The sequence below is a fragment of the Monodelphis domestica genome, chromosome 5 (genome assembly GCF_027887165.1).
Source record: "Monodelphis domestica isolate mMonDom1 chromosome 5, mMonDom1.pri, whole genome shotgun sequence".
Taxonomy (NCBI): domain Eukaryota; kingdom Metazoa; phylum Chordata; class Mammalia; order Didelphimorphia; family Didelphidae; genus Monodelphis; species Monodelphis domestica.
The window spans coordinates 150,025,727-150,046,203 of record NC_077231.1 but is presented as its reverse complement, the minus strand read 5'-3'; the positions used below and the strand labels follow the sequence as shown (position 1 = coordinate 150,046,203).

The following is a 20,477-nucleotide window of genomic DNA, read 5'->3' as shown; positions in this document are numbered from 1 at the left end:
GTAGGTATTTGATGTATATTTGTACAAACTAACTGAATTCTATGGAGGAAGTAGATTTTCTAAAAATGTATGCATTTTTCATTCATAGTCCACTGATTTAAAAGTTACCAAAAACACCATCACTAGGGATCAGACATTTTGTTTTTATCATCAAAATCAATTATTCAAACTCAAGCTTACTGACACACATAAATCTACTAAAGGAAATTTACATTTTTCTCTACAACACAGGCAAACAGTTAAAAATGTAAGGCTTTTATTACTGCTAAGTCAATCATTAAACTCCTACTAGGATCTAGCAGACTCAGAAAATCTGACAAACACAATTTTAAAATTGTTTACTTAAAATACCCTAATGATTTCTAAGCCAATTTTGAAACACTGTATTTAGCAGTTTTATTTAATCTAAAGAAAGATTTTTCCCGAAGAAACAACTAAGGCTATTTTGACATATAACAATATTTTCTTCAAATTTTCTCTTTTCCCTTTTGCTGCTCAGGTATTTGCTTTAAGACAAATAACATTCCCTTCTCAGAAGCCCAGCTTGTACTGAAGTGAAACTCTAATCCCATGTTTGCCGAATTGTGATCTGTAACCATGGAAATGAATGTGATATCATTAATTTGGCATCTTAAATCCCCTGAAGGAATAGGTAAGAAGAGAGATGTGGGGCTAAGAAAAAGAACACTCCTGATGAAAAATAAATAGCTTTAGTCAGCAGCAAAACATGGCAAGAATTATTATGAGCAAATGAAAAGTAAATTGATATAATTCTGCTGAATGTAATTTTCATTCCATTTAACAGTGGATTTCTAAGGGCTTATTCCATGTGGTGAGAAGGATTTAAACTAACTAAATGAGCAATGATTTAAAATATACCACTTGTATTTAGGCTAAAATTATCCTAATTCTCTGAAAATTATAAAAATGACAGTTCATGGCATTATTAGCTTCAACAAAATATTACTATACCATTTTCAACATGGTTATATAATACACAATTGAGATTTTTCTTTTTTAAAAACCCTTAAATTCTATTCTAGTAATAACTAAGACAAAAGGGCAAGGGCTGGACAATGGAGTTTAGTGGCTTACCCAGGGTCACACAACTAGGAAGTATCTGAGGCCAGATTTAAACGTAAGTCCTCCGGACTCCAGGTCTATGTATTCTATATATTGAGTCATCTAGATGCCTCTACAGTATAGATTTTCAAGGGATCATCTTCAAAGCACAGTACATACAGAATTATTAACTAAATGTAGGCCAATATCTAAAACTGGCTTACTGTACTCTGGATTTGATTGCCACATAAGACTTGACAGGATCTCTTAATTCATAAAAATATGAAGCATGAGTCTAACTTCCTAAAATTAGTCAGACATTTCCTTACAAGTTTTTCACAAGAAGCAAAGTAATTAGAGCTTATGATAAATAAATAGTGGCAAAAATGGCTCCATAATTCTAAAATGTTAAACAATATATAAATTCTAAATCATTATCTTTCTAAAACAATTTTTTGCTTGTTAGAAGCATTACCAAATGAATGGCATTGCTTCTGTTAAACTATGATAACCATTTATAAAATATACAAGCATACCAAATTAGATAAGATTTAACTCATCTCCATGAATGTTAGTAACATTATATTGACTGGTTAATGGGATCTTTCACTAAATTATTTATGCCCTGAAAAATAGCTCTAAATGTCTTCTGAAAGCTACATCTATTAACTCAACTCCAACTTTTTTCTGCAATTGTGAAAAAATAAGCTTTTACTGAAACCAGGCTATAGCTTCATCTGATTAGTCCAACTTATCTTTCTTTTTTATCAAACTAACACTAGATAATAATGTAGCTTAAGAGAAAGTACATTTTCCTGGAATCTAGGAATTGGAATAACTTTTGGAAAACAGTCCAAAACCTCTAAGAAACCACTTACAAGTGCTCATTCAGCTTATCTGCCTAAAGTACTCAAGGGAATTCACTGTTCCCTAATGCAGGCCTTTCCCTTTTGAATTAGTCCTTCTACTTAGGAAAGTTATCCTTAACATTAATCTGAAATCTGTCATTTTACAATTTCCACCTACTATTCCTACTTCTACCCTGTGGGATCAACTCAAATTAAACTAATCCCCCCTCTTCCATAGGACTCATATACAGAAAGAAACCCTAATTCATGTATGCTTTGTAAGCCTTCTAATTTCCAATTCCTTCAAATGACCTTCATATCACATGAGGTCCAACCCTTTTACTATCTTGATTACTCTTCTCTTGATATATTTCAGTATGTCAAAAATCTTCCCAAAGTATATACTCTCATAAATGAACAAAACACTCCAAATACAGTTTGACTACGGTACTATCACTTCCCTAGTTCTGGAGCCTATCTTCAATTAAAGACTAAATTCATACAGACCATTAAAGATGGGGCCCTGCCACATCAAATAATTGATGCATATTGAGCTTGCAGTTCACTAATAACCCCATGTATCTTTCATACAAATTATCATCTAGCTGAGCTACCTCTATCTTATATTTAAACAATTAAGTTTTAAAAAACAAAAGTAGGTCTCCCTAATTAGTCTTCAAGATTTTTCAAGGTTTTCTAGTACAAATATTTATCAATCATATTGGTAGCTTTAAAAATTAATAATAAACTATTTCTCATTATTCTATATACCAAAATAAATACAGTATTACAAAATATACTACTGAAGATGAAAGGCAGGACTACCTAACAACACATCCTAACAATATGAAGACGTCCTCAGTTGAGTCACATACATCAAAGATTCCAATAAGAAGTCAAAGTAATCTCAACAAATAGAAAAATTAAGTCCCAATATAGTTTACTAACACCCCATCATCATTATTTTACAGGTTTAAAAACTGTCAAATGATGTATCCATTAATAAGACTTATTTCTAATAATGTTCTATGTAATTTTATTATTGAGATTCAGTATCCTTCCTCATTGCTTTGTTTCTGGTAATTCAAGGAATGATTTCATATTCCCTATTCCAAAGAAGTTTCTCAAATTGAGATGACTGAGACTGAGATTATGATAAAAATTTGTCAGGTTAACAAGATGTCTTTAGGCAACATGGCAGTTTCCTTAGGTCTTCCATGGAAAAGAATTGAAAGATGTCACTTTAGTCAAGCATAATCTGATTTCTTCATATAGACATTGGAATCTTAGGATTCAGCACGTGATTTTCTATCATCATGAAGGAATCAGGGAGGGATTGAGAGAATGCTGGCCTACCTCCTCATTAGGCATTCACAAATTAGAGATTTCTAGGGGAGGGCTGAATAATGAGCTTCAAAAATTATGTTTAATGACTCAAGATGTTGAATGTCTTTTATCACTGAGCTCACTGACCAATTAATTTAGTGGTTATTGCTAGCCTAATCAATAAATAGATTTTCTTACCAAAAACCCAATTTCTCAAGACTTTTTAATAATCACAACATGCTGATATAGCTAATATTGATACTGTACTCAAACCCATATTTTTCCTGATTCTAGATAGAGTGGTCTTTTTGCCTGTCTGTGACGTCATTCTAAGAATTATTCTGAAAGATCTAAATGTAACTACTGATTCTCCTTTCATATTACTTTAAGGAAATTAATCTATATTGTGATATTTACATATAAGCAATTCTGCACAAGTGAAGGTATTCTCTGGTATATAAAATGATTAAGCTTATGTTACACTTGCTGAACTTAAAAACAAAACAAAACAAAAAACCTGACACTAAGGTTCAAATACACATTCTTAACCCCAACATTAATTAGCCTAACATCATCTGCACAATGAATCAATCATCAAGCATTTATTAAGCAAATACTACGTGCCAAGAGCTGTGGTAGGTGCTAAGGAAAAGCCATGGATGTTCTAAGCATTAGCTTCAGGGAAGTCTTTCAGCATAGTATATCACTAAAATCAAATTCTTATGAGTAAAAGCCATACTAGTATTTAATTGACAAAATAACCATTCATGTAAGGGCTATGGATATAAAAATCTCTTGGGAAGTGAGCAGATGCAGGTATTTCCACACAGCTGTGAGTGAAAAGGTCCCACTACAAAAATTAAATGTTTAAAAAACACTATGCACATGTGGAAAGCATACTGGAAAATGTTATTTCCATAAGATAAAAATTGATAGCTTGAAAGGTTGGGATAGACTAAAACTTTTCCCACAGTTTCTAGCATGAAACAGGAAGATGCATTAAGTTTTTTGTTTTTGTGGCTGTTTTTTTATAGGTGAATATACTTTCATTTAAAAGTTAATCATCTAAGATGGAAGAGGAGCAGCAAGAAGTCACTTGGATTCTCTCAAATTCTCCTCTAAACAACTTTAAAATAACTCCTGAAATTGAATTCTAGAGTGGCTAAACCAACAAAAGGTTGGGTGAAACAATTTTCCAGCCTACAATAACTCGGGAGTTTAGCAAGAAAGTTCCATTTATCGGGATGGTGGTTGGTCCAGAGTTCAGCACAGGCCTTGACATAGCACTAGCAGCCAGTCTTGGAGGCTGATACATTAATGGCAGCAATAGCTTAGGGAAGTCTTAGCCCATAGACAGTAATAGGGTCAGACAACCATTGAGAAAGATGCTACTGGAGACCCTATACTGGTCTTGGGTTCAGAAATCTGTTCTATAGCTTATAAGCGGTTCTAAGTTGCAATCCCAGGGAGAAAAGAAGCACTAACACTTGTGGTCACAGGAGAAATGGGGCTCTGATCACAGTTCAAAGGCAAAAATGAGCACTAGGGATTTTGGTTATGAGAGAACAGGTATTCTGGTCACAGTTTCAGGGACAAAAAGAGTGATAGCACTTGTGGCTATAGGGAAGCACTGATGCCAAACAGTTTCAGAGCAGAGTAGAATGCTTATGGTTACTCACAAAGGAATAGGAACTCTGGTCTCAATTCCAACATAGAAAGGAGAATGAATTAGAGCTGCAGAACAGGAGACCTGGTCATAGTTTCAGGACCAACTTGTAGCTTACAGGGGAACAAAGTCTCTTCCATGGTAAAGACCAGAGCATAAGTCAGGGCAACAGTGACCATACCTCTCCCTCCTTAGATCATACCACCCTGAAGGCACCAAAATGTTCAAACCCCCAGAAAATAGTACCATGAAAAACCTGAACCTTGGGAAGCCCTAGAAGCAGAGTCAAACATTAACACAAAGTAAAAAATCAAGAAATGGGTTGGAAAAAATAAGCAAACAACAACAAAAAAAGAACTAACCATAAAGTGCTATTATTGTGACAGGGCAGACAAAGCAACTCAGAAGATGACAATTATGTATAAGCAAAGCCTCAAAGAAAAATGTGAGTTAGATACAAGTCCAACAAGAATTCCTGGAAGGGCTCAAAAAGGATTTTAAAGCTCAAATGAGAAGCAGAAGAAAAACTGAGTGAAGAAATTAATAAAGCAAGAAAAGAATCAATAGCTTGGGGGGGAAAAAGGCACAAAAAATACCAAAGAAAATAACACTTTAAAAAACAGAATTGTGCAATGGTCAAAAAAACATAAAAATGCATGACAAAAATAAAAAGACTTTAAGAACTGTAAAGATTTCTCTAATGTTACCAAACAAGCCTATTAGATGTTTTACACTGTATTTCATAAACCAAATGCTTTTTGTTCTTATTTCTCAATCAAAAACTAATCTTTTAAATATATGGTATTAATGATGATTTTCTAATGAAGAAGAGGACATTAATTCTTTCTTAATTATAAAGAATCCAAATTGTTCCTTTAAAGCTATTGTAACTAATAAGTTGTGGGCATGTGGCATTTAATATATTGAAATTAATTTATATTAATATAAATAAGTGCTAGGCATATGTAACATGTTCTATGGATGTTTAAAAGTAATAATAAATCATTTCAATGAATGGCTTGATAAAATTAATCAACTGTTATTGTTATATAGGTTTACATTTAAATAAAATATTATTATACAAATACTGAAATGACACTTAAGAAGATAAGAAAAATCACAGCATCTTAAGAGTTAGAAAAAGACTCAGAGGTCATATAAGTTCAATCCATATCTAAGCAAGAATCCCCTCTAAAATAAAGCCAACACATAGTCCTCTATTCTTTGCTTAAAGACTTCCAGTTTGGCAGGAATCCATTCCCTTGTGTGTTTATTCATTCCATGTTTGGACAGCTCTAACTATTAGAAAGGTTTCTTAAACCTCAAGCCAGAAATTGCTTCTGCTACTTCTACTCATTCATTGTTCCTAGTCTGACCCTCTGTCTAAGACAAATGCTTAATATTCAGAAAAAAAGCTTTAGCACTTAAATTATATTCATCTTAATCAGACATTTTACAAAATACTATCTGGAATCAGTAATTTATCTTGGTCTGAGTTGCATTAGGGCATAAGCAACATCCCTGGGAAGCCATAGTGAGGAAGACATTAAAAAAGAGGGAAAAAATTAAATGGAATAAAAGATCTTTTTTTTTTTTAATTTTAAGAAAGAGAAGAGGGATTGTTTTTCACACCACACAGCTTCTTAAAGACATTATTAATTGTGGTGGTGTCCCTATCTACATGCCATGTGTCACAGTCATGCATGGGAGGCACAGTGATGAGTGATTGGATCTGAGGGCTACTGTAGCCAGTGAGCCTTCTAGGGAAACTAGCAGCTAAAAAGAGAGAATGGGATAAAAAGGAGGATAGGAAAGACTGTGTCCAACATGCCTGAGAAGGACCAAGTGGAAGAGTCACGGCACCATGACGGCTATGTTCTTCATTTATTATGACAAAGAGAAAGACTTTTATAGTGAGTGAAATACTAAACACCACAACATTCTTGGGGGGTATTAGTTTCCCAAAGGATAATGCTTATGAAAATGACTTCACATATGAATGTTACCAGGGTTGCTATTATAGACATAAGCAAGTTGAGAAATAGTGACTGCTAATCTGGTCTTGGGTAAAGGCAGGTTTGGTACTTCCAATCATGATATTACAAGGACTCCTTTGCTCTTCAGAGTGAGGGGGGACTCAGGAATTAAGGATGACCTTTGGCCGAGAGCAGGGGTGCCTTTGTGTGACAGATTGGGGCCTTGCCAGCAATCTCAGGCAAGCATGGCTGCTTTCCTTGGTGGGTCTCTTAATTAATCTTTCAAAATAAGAAAAATTTATACAATTATATATGTTATTATATAATAATATTTAAATACAAAATACTTTTTTGTTTAACCCTTTCCTTCTGAGAAAAGAAGAGTAGTAAGGACTAAGTAATGGGAGTTAAGTGATTTGTCTGAGGCCAAATTTAAACCTAGAACCTAACATCTCTAGGTCTGGCTTTCAGTCCACTGAGTTATCTAGCTGTGCTTAACACTATATACTTTTTAAAGTATCATGAATAAAAATTATACAGCTTGAGAAGCTATGGCAGAGATGGGTTCAATACTAATGGATCCTTAAAAATAGTTAAGCTAAGGGTACAATGTATGAATATACTGCATAAACAAATATTTATTATTATATTATCACCATAACTGGTTATTAAATTACTAAATCTAATAAATCACCAAATATTTAAAGACATTTAAATATGAAAATAATTCTTTTTATGTTTCTATTTTCAAAGTTAAGTAATTATACTTTTAAGTAAAATATTTTGTAGTAAATTGAAGTTATTATTGTTCTGCTCTAAACATGTGCCTTTATTTCCATATGCATGTCTTTAAATTCTTTAAGTTCTATGGTTCCTACTCAGAAAATTAAAAAAGAAAACTCAGTACTTGGAAATACAGTGATGATCATGACACACAACAGAACAAGCAAATGAACAACCAGCATTTAAAATGAAGTCTAAACAGAAGAATAATTCATGAAGTTGTCAATTGCTCTTTCCCATTTTAGACATCACCTAACCTACATTTAGTCATTAACAATAATGCTCAGTAAAGCCTCACTGATTCAAATCTAATTTGGAATTGGAAAGAAGCTGTTACTTTTCACTAAAAAAGTTTTGCTGAGTAAATTAAAGGCATAAAGAAGATTATGTAAGAAATATACTCACATTTAAGGGAACAAATAATTTTCAAACAGTTGTGTAATTAGGAAAGCAACTCTGGATTCAATTGATGGCTCCATTATCCTATCATTTTGGATCTCAACTTTTCCATCTACTAAGACTTGGTGGTCTCTAAAAGTCTTTTCTAAATCCTATATCCTAAAATCAACTTTAGAGATCTCCTGTAGCAATTAAAAGGACATGGAATACTTATCCACCTCCCTAAAAAAAGTTCATGGACACTGGATAAAGAATGAGACAGATTTTTTTGAATATGGAAATTGTGGGAATTTGCTTTGCTTTACTATACTGTTTTGTTTTTTTAACAAGGAGTTGATTTTCTTTTTCTTTCTTTTTTAATGAAGGGAATAGTGCAAAAGAAACTAGATTTTTTTTTCTATTTTCTGCACCTATGAGTAGCTAGAGCAATGGAACAAAAGTAAAAAAAACCTGCATCTGGCTTCAGATACTTATTAGTTGTGTGACCCCAAGACAAGTGACTTATCCTCATCTGTAAAATGGGGAAAATATTAACACTTGCCTCCCGAAGTTGTAATGATGACAAACATGTTATATTTATAGTCCTTTTCCAAACTTTAAAGTGCTATGTAAATGCTAGTGCTTATTAGTATTAATTGAAAAAAAATTTTAAGTAGAGAATATACCTAATGTAATTATATATATTGCTTACCAATAATTCTTATCTTTATCAAAGCAGATCTCTATTATGGTACTATTTTTAGGCCTACGTTAATAATAATTTGAAAATAGAATTGCATTTCTTTCAAATACACATTTAATTTACTTTCTTCAATAATTCAGACTGGTCTTCCTACTTAGTTTGAGTTAATAAGGTTTTGTTTATTAATATGTTCATATTGGAATGAAAAAGCAATTGTTAACTGTTTACTATTTGTCAAGTCTTTCCTAGATCATTGTGTCATAGATATTGATACTAAGGGAATTATGGTAATGGGGAAATATCAGAGATGTAACACCAGGAAGCAAGTCAAGGAAAAGACTGAGTTTGAGCCCCTCCCTTATACCACTTCCTGTTCCCTCTCAACTGCCTTGGAAATGTTCTCACAGATGGTAAATTGAAGATTTCCTCTAATAACCAACTCCCACAATTAATCCTTCAACTAAAAGGTCTTTTATTCTTTTGGATAGAGGAGGTAAAAGGGGTGGTGGTGAGGGAAGGGATTGGGTCTCAAATTTTTCTAAGTTATCCTGTTGATTGAAAGATTTCAAGATATATTCAAATTCAGGAAACAAAATTATCTTTCCCTAAGGGGAGATATTGACAGCAATGCTGACAGGTTTCTTCTGGGCTAAAACCCAAATGTCTTTTCAGCTCACAGTCTTATGGATAAGGTAATGGCTAGAGAGTAGTCTATCTTCCACCTTCTGGTCAAACAGCCAGAGAAGGAATGAATTCTCAGCCAGCTCAAGCTGCTTAACTGCTCACTTCAAGGTTCCTTTGGACCACAGTCTCCCCTCCTCTGCTGAATGGCATTCAGAATGCTGAGCTCCTTGCTTTTCTGCAGATCCATTTGTCATTTCTCAAATATCTTCATTTACAATTGCTTGGTCATAGCAGAGGAACTTGTATAGCTTAGTGAAACTAGGAGCTATGTTGTGCAGGGTTACCAAAGATAAACAGGTCATAGTGGAGAGTTCCGACTGGAGGAGGAAATGGTAAACCATTCTAGTATCTTTGCCAAGAAAACCTCATGGGCAATAATAAAATGCTAAAAGATATGACATCAGAAGATGAGCCCCTCAAGTTAGAAGATGTCAAGCACCTTAGTGGAAGACAGAAGGGCCTGGCATGCTATGGTCCTTGGAATCACAAAGAGTCAGACAAGACTGAATGACTGAAGTCAATTTGCGAAAAGTGCCATGATTAAGCAGTGAGAATGTAAAATAAAAACAATAAATCTCCTCTTTCAAGGAGCTTACATTCTAAACAGGGAGATAGCACAATATACATTTCAGCACTCAATTATTCAAACTTACTGGACAGTATACCTAAAATAAACCCTAACAAATAATTTCAATATTAATGTAACTAAAATACAACATGTGAAATTTTAAATTACTGAAAGAAATGATGAATTGATAATGACTATGTCTGCCATTAATTCAACTGCAAATTTATTAAGGACAACCATCATCATTTGCCACTTAGTGTCTAAACATGTTTCTTATAAAATGTGATTTTTTTCCAAAGAATATCTCAACATTAAAACAAAACTCTGTCAACTTCTTCCTCACAAATTGCTTACCTGAATATATTTTCTTTGTGTCTCATCATTTAGAACATGTGCAACGTGCTTGGAAAAAATCTTTTCACGACCAGTTCTGGCATGGATACCAACCATAGTGACTCCAATTGGCCAAGGAGCATTTCCAATGGCCATCTGAAGATAAGCATCATTGGCCTACAAAAGAATTGAGTTTTTAATGAGAAAGAAAGGCAAAACGCTTTGTGTAAGTATTAATTTTTCAATGATTTAATAACACTTTAGATACAATTTTTAAAAAAATGTTTTATAGCATCTTATCTGTATATAGGTAAAATACTGTTGATCATATTATTTACACTTTAGTTTTTGGTTTAGAATGATTGCCGAACTTGCTCAAGGCCATAATCAATGGTAAAAATGAAAATTGGACCAGTGTTTACTTATATAAAACAAATACTTCCTTGCATTGTTTTTTGCAATGGAAATTTAATGTTTTTTTCATATCTGGAAGGAGAAGCAATTTTATGCACTGCTAGACATTCTAATTTAGGTCTCTTCAAGAACTATCTCCTCTATAGGTGGTCATACATGGATATGGCATCTAATTAGTTTTTCATAATCCAACCTGAAGAAATAGTTGTTCCCCGCATGGAATTCGCAATGAAAGCCATGGGTGTTATATATGTAGGATAAAGTCCCTAACAGATATATAAATATAGAGGATCTCAAATAAAAATTTAACTTCATTTTGGCCTCTCAAAAGCCATATACTCCAAAAATCCTATCCAAATCTATCTATCTATCTATCTATCTATCTATCTATCTATCTATCTATCTATCTATTATCTATCTATCTATAATATATAATTGAAGAAAATGACCAATCAATAAGGTAACATAGGATTTCTTTTTCCTTTTTATAAGCTTTTTTTTTATAAGCTGACTCTAGTCAGATATAGGGAAAAAAAAATAAAGTCACAAAGCAGAGAAGCATATCTGACCTTGCCAGCTTTAGAAAAGTTTATTTGACTAAATCTCAAAAGAGTCTTTAATAATTACATGTGAAAGGCAGTGTAGCATAAAAGATAGAGAGCCAGGCTTGGAGTCAAGAGGACCTGGGTTAAAATGACCCTGGGAAAGTCCATTTGGTTGCCAAGCAACTGCCAATTCACATCTTCATGGATAGCTCCCTCAATGAATAAAACTACAAGTTTAATTCAAATCTTTTTGAAAGGTACAAAATCTGCTAGATTAAAAATACACAGAATAAAACAAAAAAGTACAGAAGAGTAACTGGAAAATTGAGCAATTACCATATTGCTAAATTTAATATGGGTACTACACAAACACACAAATTAATGCATATACATAAACATAAATATATGAGTGCCTATATTAAATTTATAGATTGAAATCTATATATAAAACTACATACAATAAGTTTTTTTATATATAAGCTTGCTTTTTTTAAAAATGATTATTAAGTTGGCAATAAAAAAAGAAAGGTTTTTTTTCTTTTTAAATATGCTAAATGCAAACAGTTGAACTTGTTCCAGGCAGAAGTTTTATTAGGTTTTTTAAAAGGACATGGATGTTTTTTATAACTAACTCAGCATTTTATCACAGGTACTCACATATGTAATTTCAACAACAGAGGTCAATTGATGGAAATTTCAATACTTATGTTTCAGCAGACTACAAAACAAACTAGTTTAAATGTTCAAATTAGGTTCTCTCTCTCTCTCTCTCTCTCTCTCTCTCTCTCTCTCTCTCTCTCTCTCTCTCTCTCTCTCTCTCTCTCTCTCTCTCTCTCTCTCAAGTAAACACAAAGTTAGCCAAAAAATCAGATGCAAGATTCTGGGTATTTAATATTGGGAGAAGGCTACAAAATGAAAGACTATACATTTATCATAAAATAATTAAAAATAAAATGCCTTTAAAAAGGCACGTGCAACATATATATATATATATATATATATATATATATATATATATATATATATATATATATGTTCATGTGAATTAACAAATCTTTATTTTCTCTCCTACAGGCCCAACAACATCAGTGTCCTCTCCCAAACCTTTTTTTTTTTTAATCTGTTGGAGACCTGGAGGAAGACAAGTCAGTGGGATAATGGGGAAGAGACAATGTCTTACATATAGTTCTTATTTTAATAAGTTCTTATTGAATTGAGGGGAAAAGTGCTCTGATCTCTGAGACTACAGAGGGGGAAATTATATTCTATCCTCAGATAGCATTTGAAAATTATTTCACATAGAAACAATGCTATAATGAATAATAATGATTAGGTACCACAGTTCAATTATACTAGTGATTCAAATATTAAGTAGACTTTTGTGGACTAGCCTGGAAATAATGAACATTGTTTCTATGTAAAACATGTTCCAAATTTCAAATTATTGACTTAAAAACAAATTTGTGAAATGTAACCTATATATTGCATATCTGAATACAGTTCATAGACTCAAAAATTCTCAGAAAAGCTGCTTGGATTTTTTCAAAGGAAGAGCAACACAACTAAGATCTCAAAGTGTCAGTTCATATCATGCTTTACCAATTAACTTCCCCCTGTCTTTACTTCTGGTAATCCAAAGTGACAAGCACTTATCAAGTGGAAGATACTGCATTGAGCTCTGGGGATACAAAAACACAAACAAACCAGTCCTTTGAAAATCTTCCCTTTTTATGAAGGTGAAGGTATGGGATTCAACATGCACACAAATAAAAAGAGTATGATAATTTAAGCAGAAATAAATCACTAACAGCTGAAATGCACCTCTCACATCTGAGCAGAGTCCTGAAGAAGTGTGGCAGGCTCAGCATGTAGGTAGACTTGAGCAAGAGCAAACAAATGGGAGATGATGTCCCAGGTGTGGGTGATGGGCAGCATGGACAGTTGGGCCAAATGTCATTGTGAGCCGCAAAGTGGGAGAGCTGACTTTTAAATGTGACCAGCTGATTGTCACATCTTTCCCAAGATCTTATAAAGATCCCACTAATTCTAAGTGAAATGAATACTGTGAAATCTCTAATCTAGATATGCTGCTAATCACAATTTCAATCCACATGTGTTACCTCTCTTTCATACCTTCACATATTCTCTCTGCAACATGAATTTAATAATGTCTGTTATTGATTCTTTAATATCGGCAGGAAGAGTCTAAAAAAAAGAGAAAAAGGAGGAAATTAATTTGGGCATCCATTCTTTGCCCTGAGAAAGAAATGACATTTATGCTAAAGAGAGAATATCTGACTTGTACAAAACATCAGTGATCAGAAACATTGTTAGCAGATGTCTCTTACCCTTTTTCGTAGTTTTCTGAAGAGTGGCCTCAGATATGATTCTGTTTGCTTTTGTGTGGCACTGTTCAGTTTCCCCTGAACACTGCGTTTTACATAATCTTCTCTAGCATTGAGTTCCTTAGCCCAAACTCCAAGGAGAAACTGTAAAGAGAATGGGTAGATTTATACCACACTGCCACCTACTGGTCAAAGATTGGACATACAATGTGCAAGAAACGATGAGCATCAATTACTCAGTAATTAATCATTACTCTCTTAGGATTTTTAGTGCCTACTCTATTACTGACAATTCCACCATGAAGTATGCTTCTGGGACCTGTGATGTCAATAGACTGAGTATTCTCTCCACTGAGGAAGACTTTCTCCTGTGATTTAAGAGAAGCTGTCTGGGAGAGTTGACGACATGCTATAGGAGTCCAGGAGATTGAACCTAGGATCATATCTGACACTAGCTGTGTGATCTTGAGCAAGTCACAATATCTAAAGTTGGAGTCAATCAACAAGCACCAATTCAGGGCTTACTATACCTCCCATGGGGCTACGTGCCAGAAGGAGCTCACAATCTAATGGAGGAAATGATGTGTAAATGTCCATGTACAAGTGAGCTCTATAGAGAATAAACTGAAGGGAATGTTAGAGGGAATGAGAAAAGGCATCTTGCAAATAGTCAAATTTGGTTTCGGCCCTAAAGGAAGCCAGAGAAAGTCAAGAAGGAAATGGAGGGGAGGGGAAAAGAGATTCTAAGCATTGGGGGCAGCCAAGGGAAAATGCGATGACTTGAAAGATAGATTATTTCATGCCAGGAAGAACAAGGAGTCTGGGGTCAGGGGATCATAGAGTAACTTGTAAGAAGAATGAAATAGTAGGAAGGGACCAGATTATAGGAAGTGCTTTAAAAATCAAACAAGAAGGTAGTGAGGCAGCTCAGTGGATTGAGACCAGGCCTGGAGTCAGGAAGTCCTGAGTTCAAATCTGGCCTCAGATGCTTATTAGCTGTATGACCCTGGGCAATTCACTTAACAGAAGAGTTAAAAAAAAAAAAAAGTCAAACAGAATTATGAGAAGGAAGACAAAGTTCACTTTGAAAGATGAATGGAAGTCAGACTCCAGTGGGGAGAGTTTAGAGACAGAGAGACCAACCACAAGACTGTCTAGATATGAGGTGATGGGGCTAATAATAAAATAATCCTTTCAGTTTTGTTTTACACATGAGATTCAAATGAGAGTGCAGGTAAAGTACTTCACAAAATTTAAAAACTAAATAACTGTTAACTAGGAGAAGATAGGCTTGGAGAGGCCTGATGTTCAAAAATATTTATCCACATGAAACCAACCTAGGAAGAAGACAATAGAAACGTAACCAGGTTAGTTCTCAAACAATTAACAGCCTATCCTTTCCTAGGTCAGTTCTCCAAGCTTACAAAGCCTGATAGAACTTGCCAAGAGGTGAAGATTCTCTAGATAAGCCTTTATGAGCCACCACCACTCCCGTGCCAAAAACGTCAAAGAATTTTAGTGGAAGATCATCAAACTGCAATATTTCTGACACTCAATTTATTCTTTTTCCCTTATATGTTTTACATTATTCAGCAATTATAAAAATCTTAGTTATATTTCCTAGCTTCTAAAATAACCAATTTTATACAAAAAGTATAAAATTATTGATTTAAATATATCTAAAGGGGATTTATTAGAATGTATTTATTGCTTAGGCTTCTATTTCATGAAGGTAAGTCAATCTGTGAAATTTCCATCAAGAAGTAATGCATTTACAAAGTATCTTTTTTCAACACCACGAAAATGGTGTTCAATTAATATGTGATCACTTAAAGTTTACAACAGCATGAGCATTTGAACTTTAGATTATTAGGGGAAAAGATGTGACCCTAACAATTGTAGGCAAGAAAGGGCAAAAAAGAGAAAAAATAAAGATATACAACCATAACCTTCTTTTTCCATCCCTTTCTCCAACATTGTCAAATAACCCTTCACAACAACAATCACTAACTAAAGTAGAAAAAATCCTTGCAGTGGCACATTAAGAACAAGAAGTAACATGACAAAATTCTTGTAATGACATTGCAAAAAACACCACTTAACACCAAGAGTAAATTCTAGGTCAGGTTAAAGTAAAAGTTGATAAGCGAAATAGACATTATTGATTTTTCACACACATAAAATATATAAATGTACAAATAGATGAAGACATGCTCTGTTTTCAGTTGCATTTAAAATAATTAATGTTAATATATTTCATCTAAATTCTAACACAAGAAATATTTTTAGGGTTCAAACATAAATACTTCCAAATTCCTTGGGGAGGGTAAGAATAAAATTGTTAAGGAAAGAAAGAAATAAGCTGAGAATATTAGGAAACATTCAGCTAATAGCATAGTTCTTTTCTCAGCAAAGACAGATTAACAGAGAAATGGACACAAACCCTAAAGATTTAGTGATATGTGTATGTGTATGTATGTATATACATATGTGTATATTGTTAATATTGGTAAGTCATTTCAGATATATCTGACTCTTTGTGACTCCATTTGAGGTTTTCTTGACAAAGATCTTAGAGTAGTTTGCCATTTCCTTCTCTAGCTCATTTTACAGATGAGGAACTAAGATAAACAGGCTAACGTGACTTGCCCAGGGTCACATATCTAATGAATGTCTGAGATCACATTTGAACTCAGGACAATGAATTTTGCTGATTTCAGGCCAGTGTCTTTCTCTCTTATCCGTATGTTATGTATAAAATATACATATTTTATACATTCTTCTATATCTTTTTATCTTCTGTATCTATCTTCAACTTTCCTCCTATCTTATCATTTCCTCCATATAATCCCTTTTCTTCCACATGATTCCAATTCTTAGCATAAGGTCTAGCACATAGAAAGTGCTTAATAAATGTTGGCTAAATTGAATTGATTCTTGGTCAAAATTCTTTCTCCTATCTACTTTCCAATTTAAGGGGAAAAAAGATAATTATTCTAGAATAAGAAAGCATAAAAATTTATGAAAAAAATATATAGTGTTGCATAGCAATAGCATTTTTCATTCTTGTTTTCTCATATAGTTGCCATTTTATTTTGTAAGTATCTACATCAGTATATCCATCTTTGAATAAAATTCAATGACATAAAAGTAGGGAGTGTATATATGATTTCTTCAATTAAGCTTTCTAGAAAAGGGCATCCTTGCATCATGCATGTAGTAACACTTAACAGCTGGATGCCTTGGGAACAAGTCACTAAACCTCTCTCAACGTTAGTTTCCTCATCTATAGAAGAGAAATAATACTATCTACCTAAAAAGAATGATAAAAATCAATAAAAAATTGATATAAAATATAAATTGATAAAAAGATTGATATAAAAATAAAAAAAAAGAAATAACAAATCACTTTGTAAACCTGAGATCACTATTTAAAGTCAGCTACTAATTTTATACATGACTATTTTCGTCCCAGATCTTAAGAACCCAACGGTCTAAGAATAAAAGGAGAGTTTTCAGGCCACCAAAGTATCATCATTCTGTTAGCACAAAAGAATTTTACCTTAAGGAATTTTGTTATGATGTCCATGTCTTTATGATCATCCCCCTTTCCTAAGGATTCTCCCAATGCCTAAGAAAAGAAAAAGTGTTCCTAATTTTCAGTAGTGAACAATAGCAAAAATGCATGGTACATATATATGTATATACACACATATATACACACACAGGATACACAGAGCCAAAAATATAAGAAAAAATATGGAAGTTTGCTTTACATTCCTAAATCTGTTTAATAGTGTTTCAGTTTACAATCTGATAGAATTTCAAGATTAAGTAGAAAAGACTTGTTTTCTACTAAAAAATTCTAAAACAAAACATGCTTAAAATACATCCTGATTTTAAGACACATATAACTTCAAATTTTGATGCTATGTGTAGATCACAAGAAAAATGCTTATTAAAGAGAGCCATTTCAACAATGACATGTCTCTTAGACCTTTTCAGCACCGCAATAATTATTAAAGGAATAACAAGAATTCTTAATTTTATATTTCTAGAACATCAAAATCACTGAGTTAAAAATTAAGACATATGCCTTGTGAATGTATAATCACAGCAGAGCAATTAAATTTCATCTATTTTTTACACAGATTACCTCTAATTCTTCAATAGTGGTGTTTTCTTCATGGACTTTCAGATCATTCTGTGTGTCCTCTTCTCCTGGTTCTTGACCACCAACAATTTCATTAAGGTACTGTTGATCAATCTTATCCAAAGCTGCCTTCAAATCATTCCTTAAACCCTACAAATAAAGAAAAAGAAAATGTCAATTTCAACAAGGAAGTTTCATCTTTAATTTTTAATTAGTTAACATGAGGTTAATAAGTTTTTTAATTAAGTTAATTAAACCTCACTAGAAAGTACAAATTCTATGTGTTTTTCAAATGAACATAAAGGAAAAGATTCAAAAGTTTGAATAAACTAAAATGAAGAAAGTGATTCAAATAAGAATCAAACTTGTTAAAAAGTCCTCAGAGTTAACTTTTCCAAACTTATCAGGACTCAAAGAAATAGCTGTACAATCCAAATACACACTTTATGTCGGAGATTTATGCTTATGTCAACTTGATGGCTGGACTTGGAAAATTATCACAAAAAGCTAAAATCTAAACCATCATTTCAAGGTCATCTTCATAATTAGTACTAGAAATTTCCCAAGGAATAGAGATTTGAAGTCTTGATTGAGCCTTCTTATACATTTCCTACTTTAAATTTTACCTATCTTGACCCTACAAAGAGACCTCTCTCAACCAAGAACCATATCTGAGATAATGGATAGCATTTGTCCTCTCCTCAATTTTCCCAAGTTCCCCATCTTCTTTCCAGATAAATTCTTTTCTCTTCTCTCATAAAACATGTAGAACCTGGGGCAGCTGGGTGGCTTAGTGGACTGGGAGTCAGGCCCAGAAAAGGAGGTCCTGGGTTCAAATCTGGCCTCAGCAACTTCCTACATGTGTGACCCTGGGCAAGTCACTTAACCCCCATTTCCTAGCCCTTACCATTCTTCTGCCTTAGAACCAATACCCAGTATTGATTCTAAGATGGAAGGTACAGATTTAAAAAAAACAAACAAACATGTAGAACCATCTTCTTAGATGTCATAGGGCTCTTCTCTGAGTATCCAACTCTTGATCTGCTGAACTATGGTAAATTTTAGCATATTTGTGTGAGAAACTATGACAATAATACAGTAAGTGTATTTTTAACTGCCTGAATAATCATGGCAAAGGAGTATTATTATATTCAATGAACTGATAACCTGGAAAGAAGATGTTCATAAATAAACACTCATAGTAGACTGTACTAGTCAGAGTACCACTATGTTTGGCTCTAAGCTATAATATCTTAAAAGTATTGATGGTAAATTAAAAGAGAATAACAAAAATGGTAATGTCTTTAAATTACGTCATATGAGAAATGGTTAAAAGTACTTGGGGTTATTTAGCCCAGAAAAGAGTATATGTTTATGCATGTGCTTCAAGGGGGGTCAGCTTGCAAGAAAAAGGAGCTGTCTTTAAACACATAAAAACTTGGTATTTGGAATAAAGACTTGATTTATTATATGTAGCTAAGAGAGAACTAGGACAAATGACTAAGTTATTTTTGCTGTTGAGTTACTTCAGTTATGTCCAATAGTGGTGTTTTCTTCATGGACTTTGTGATCCCATTTAGGGTTTTTTTGGCAACAGTAAAGTGGTTTGCCATTTCCTTTTCTACATCATAGTACAATGAGAAACTAAGGCGAACAGGATTAAATGTCTTGCCTTGGGTCATACATCTAGAAAGTGCTTGATTACATTTGAACTCAGAAAGACAAGTCTTCCAAATTGCAGGATAGGTGATTTATCAACTCTCCCACCTGGCTGCCCAAGATTAAGTTAGAGGAAAGGAAATTTTTGCTCAATTCAAGGAATAATTTTTTAATGATGAAAATAGTCAAAAAAAATAAAAATAGAAAACTCCTCTGTTTAATCAGTTTTCTGTCATAAAAGTACTCTAGCAAAGGCTGCATGATTAACTACTAAGATGCTTTGGGGGGGATCCCTGCATGGGCTAAGATGTTGAACAAGATACACTATAAAAAATCTTCTATTTGGAGACAATATACATTGCCCTACCCAAGCACTAAATTTATCCCCTAAAATTGGAGTTATAGTGAAAAATATGTGAAGCCATCCAATTCAATTTCACTATTCTTTCACAAAAGTAGAATAGTGGTAAGTAAATAATAGGCAACCAGTTCTGCTAACAAAGGATTAGATGCATCTGAGATGATGATAGAGATGAAAAAAAAAAAGCAAACCTTCACTGTGATGCTCTAGAACTGCCATCAGAGTAGAGATAGGACCAGGGAAATAATCTGATTTTAGTCTCAAAACCATTGTCATGATCAGATTTGCTAGCAATGACCTGGCAGTCTTATATAATGTATATGTGACAGTACAGTTTTATGCACTGTACACATTATTATATTCTGTCAATACAACCCATTATTTATATATAGAACACTTTGGTTTTTTTTTTCCTTTGGTTCACACCTGCCAACTTACCTTGTTAACCTCCGGTGTGAGAATCTCTATTTTTCTTAAACGTTGAAATGCATCATAATCAGTTTCTCCAAACAATCTAACTGGCTCTCCTCTTTCTCTCAACCGCCTGATGACCTAAAAAAAGGCAAAGGGGGAAAAAAACCACTTCAACTTTTAAACATCATTTAAGTTTTTAAGACAAGAGGATAAATCTCTTAAGCAAAACTTATCTAAAAAGAAAATAATTTTTAAAAAA

The 20,477-nt window shown here is 33.4% G+C and overlaps 1 protein-coding gene across 2 annotated transcripts in view; it reads right to left on the bottom strand.

The window, feature by feature from the left end:
• Positions 1 to 20,477, bottom strand: part of PRPF18 (pre-mRNA processing factor 18) — a 55,521-nt gene that overhangs the window by 6,384 nt on the left and 28,660 nt on the right. For both annotated transcript variants that reach the window (XM_001368644.5, XM_056800848.1), the window contains 6 exons: positions 20,243 to 20,356; positions 17,788 to 17,934; positions 17,194 to 17,262; positions 13,635 to 13,775; positions 13,420 to 13,491; positions 10,349 to 10,504 (listed from right to left, as the gene is read on the bottom strand). In XM_001368644.5, the coding sequence (XP_001368681.2) occupies positions 10,349 to 10,504; positions 13,420 to 13,491; positions 13,635 to 13,775; positions 17,194 to 17,262; positions 17,788 to 17,934; positions 20,243 to 20,356 (699 nt within the window). The remainder of the gene's footprint in view (positions 1 to 10,348; positions 10,505 to 13,419; positions 13,492 to 13,634; positions 13,776 to 17,193; positions 17,263 to 17,787; positions 17,935 to 20,242; positions 20,357 to 20,477) is intronic.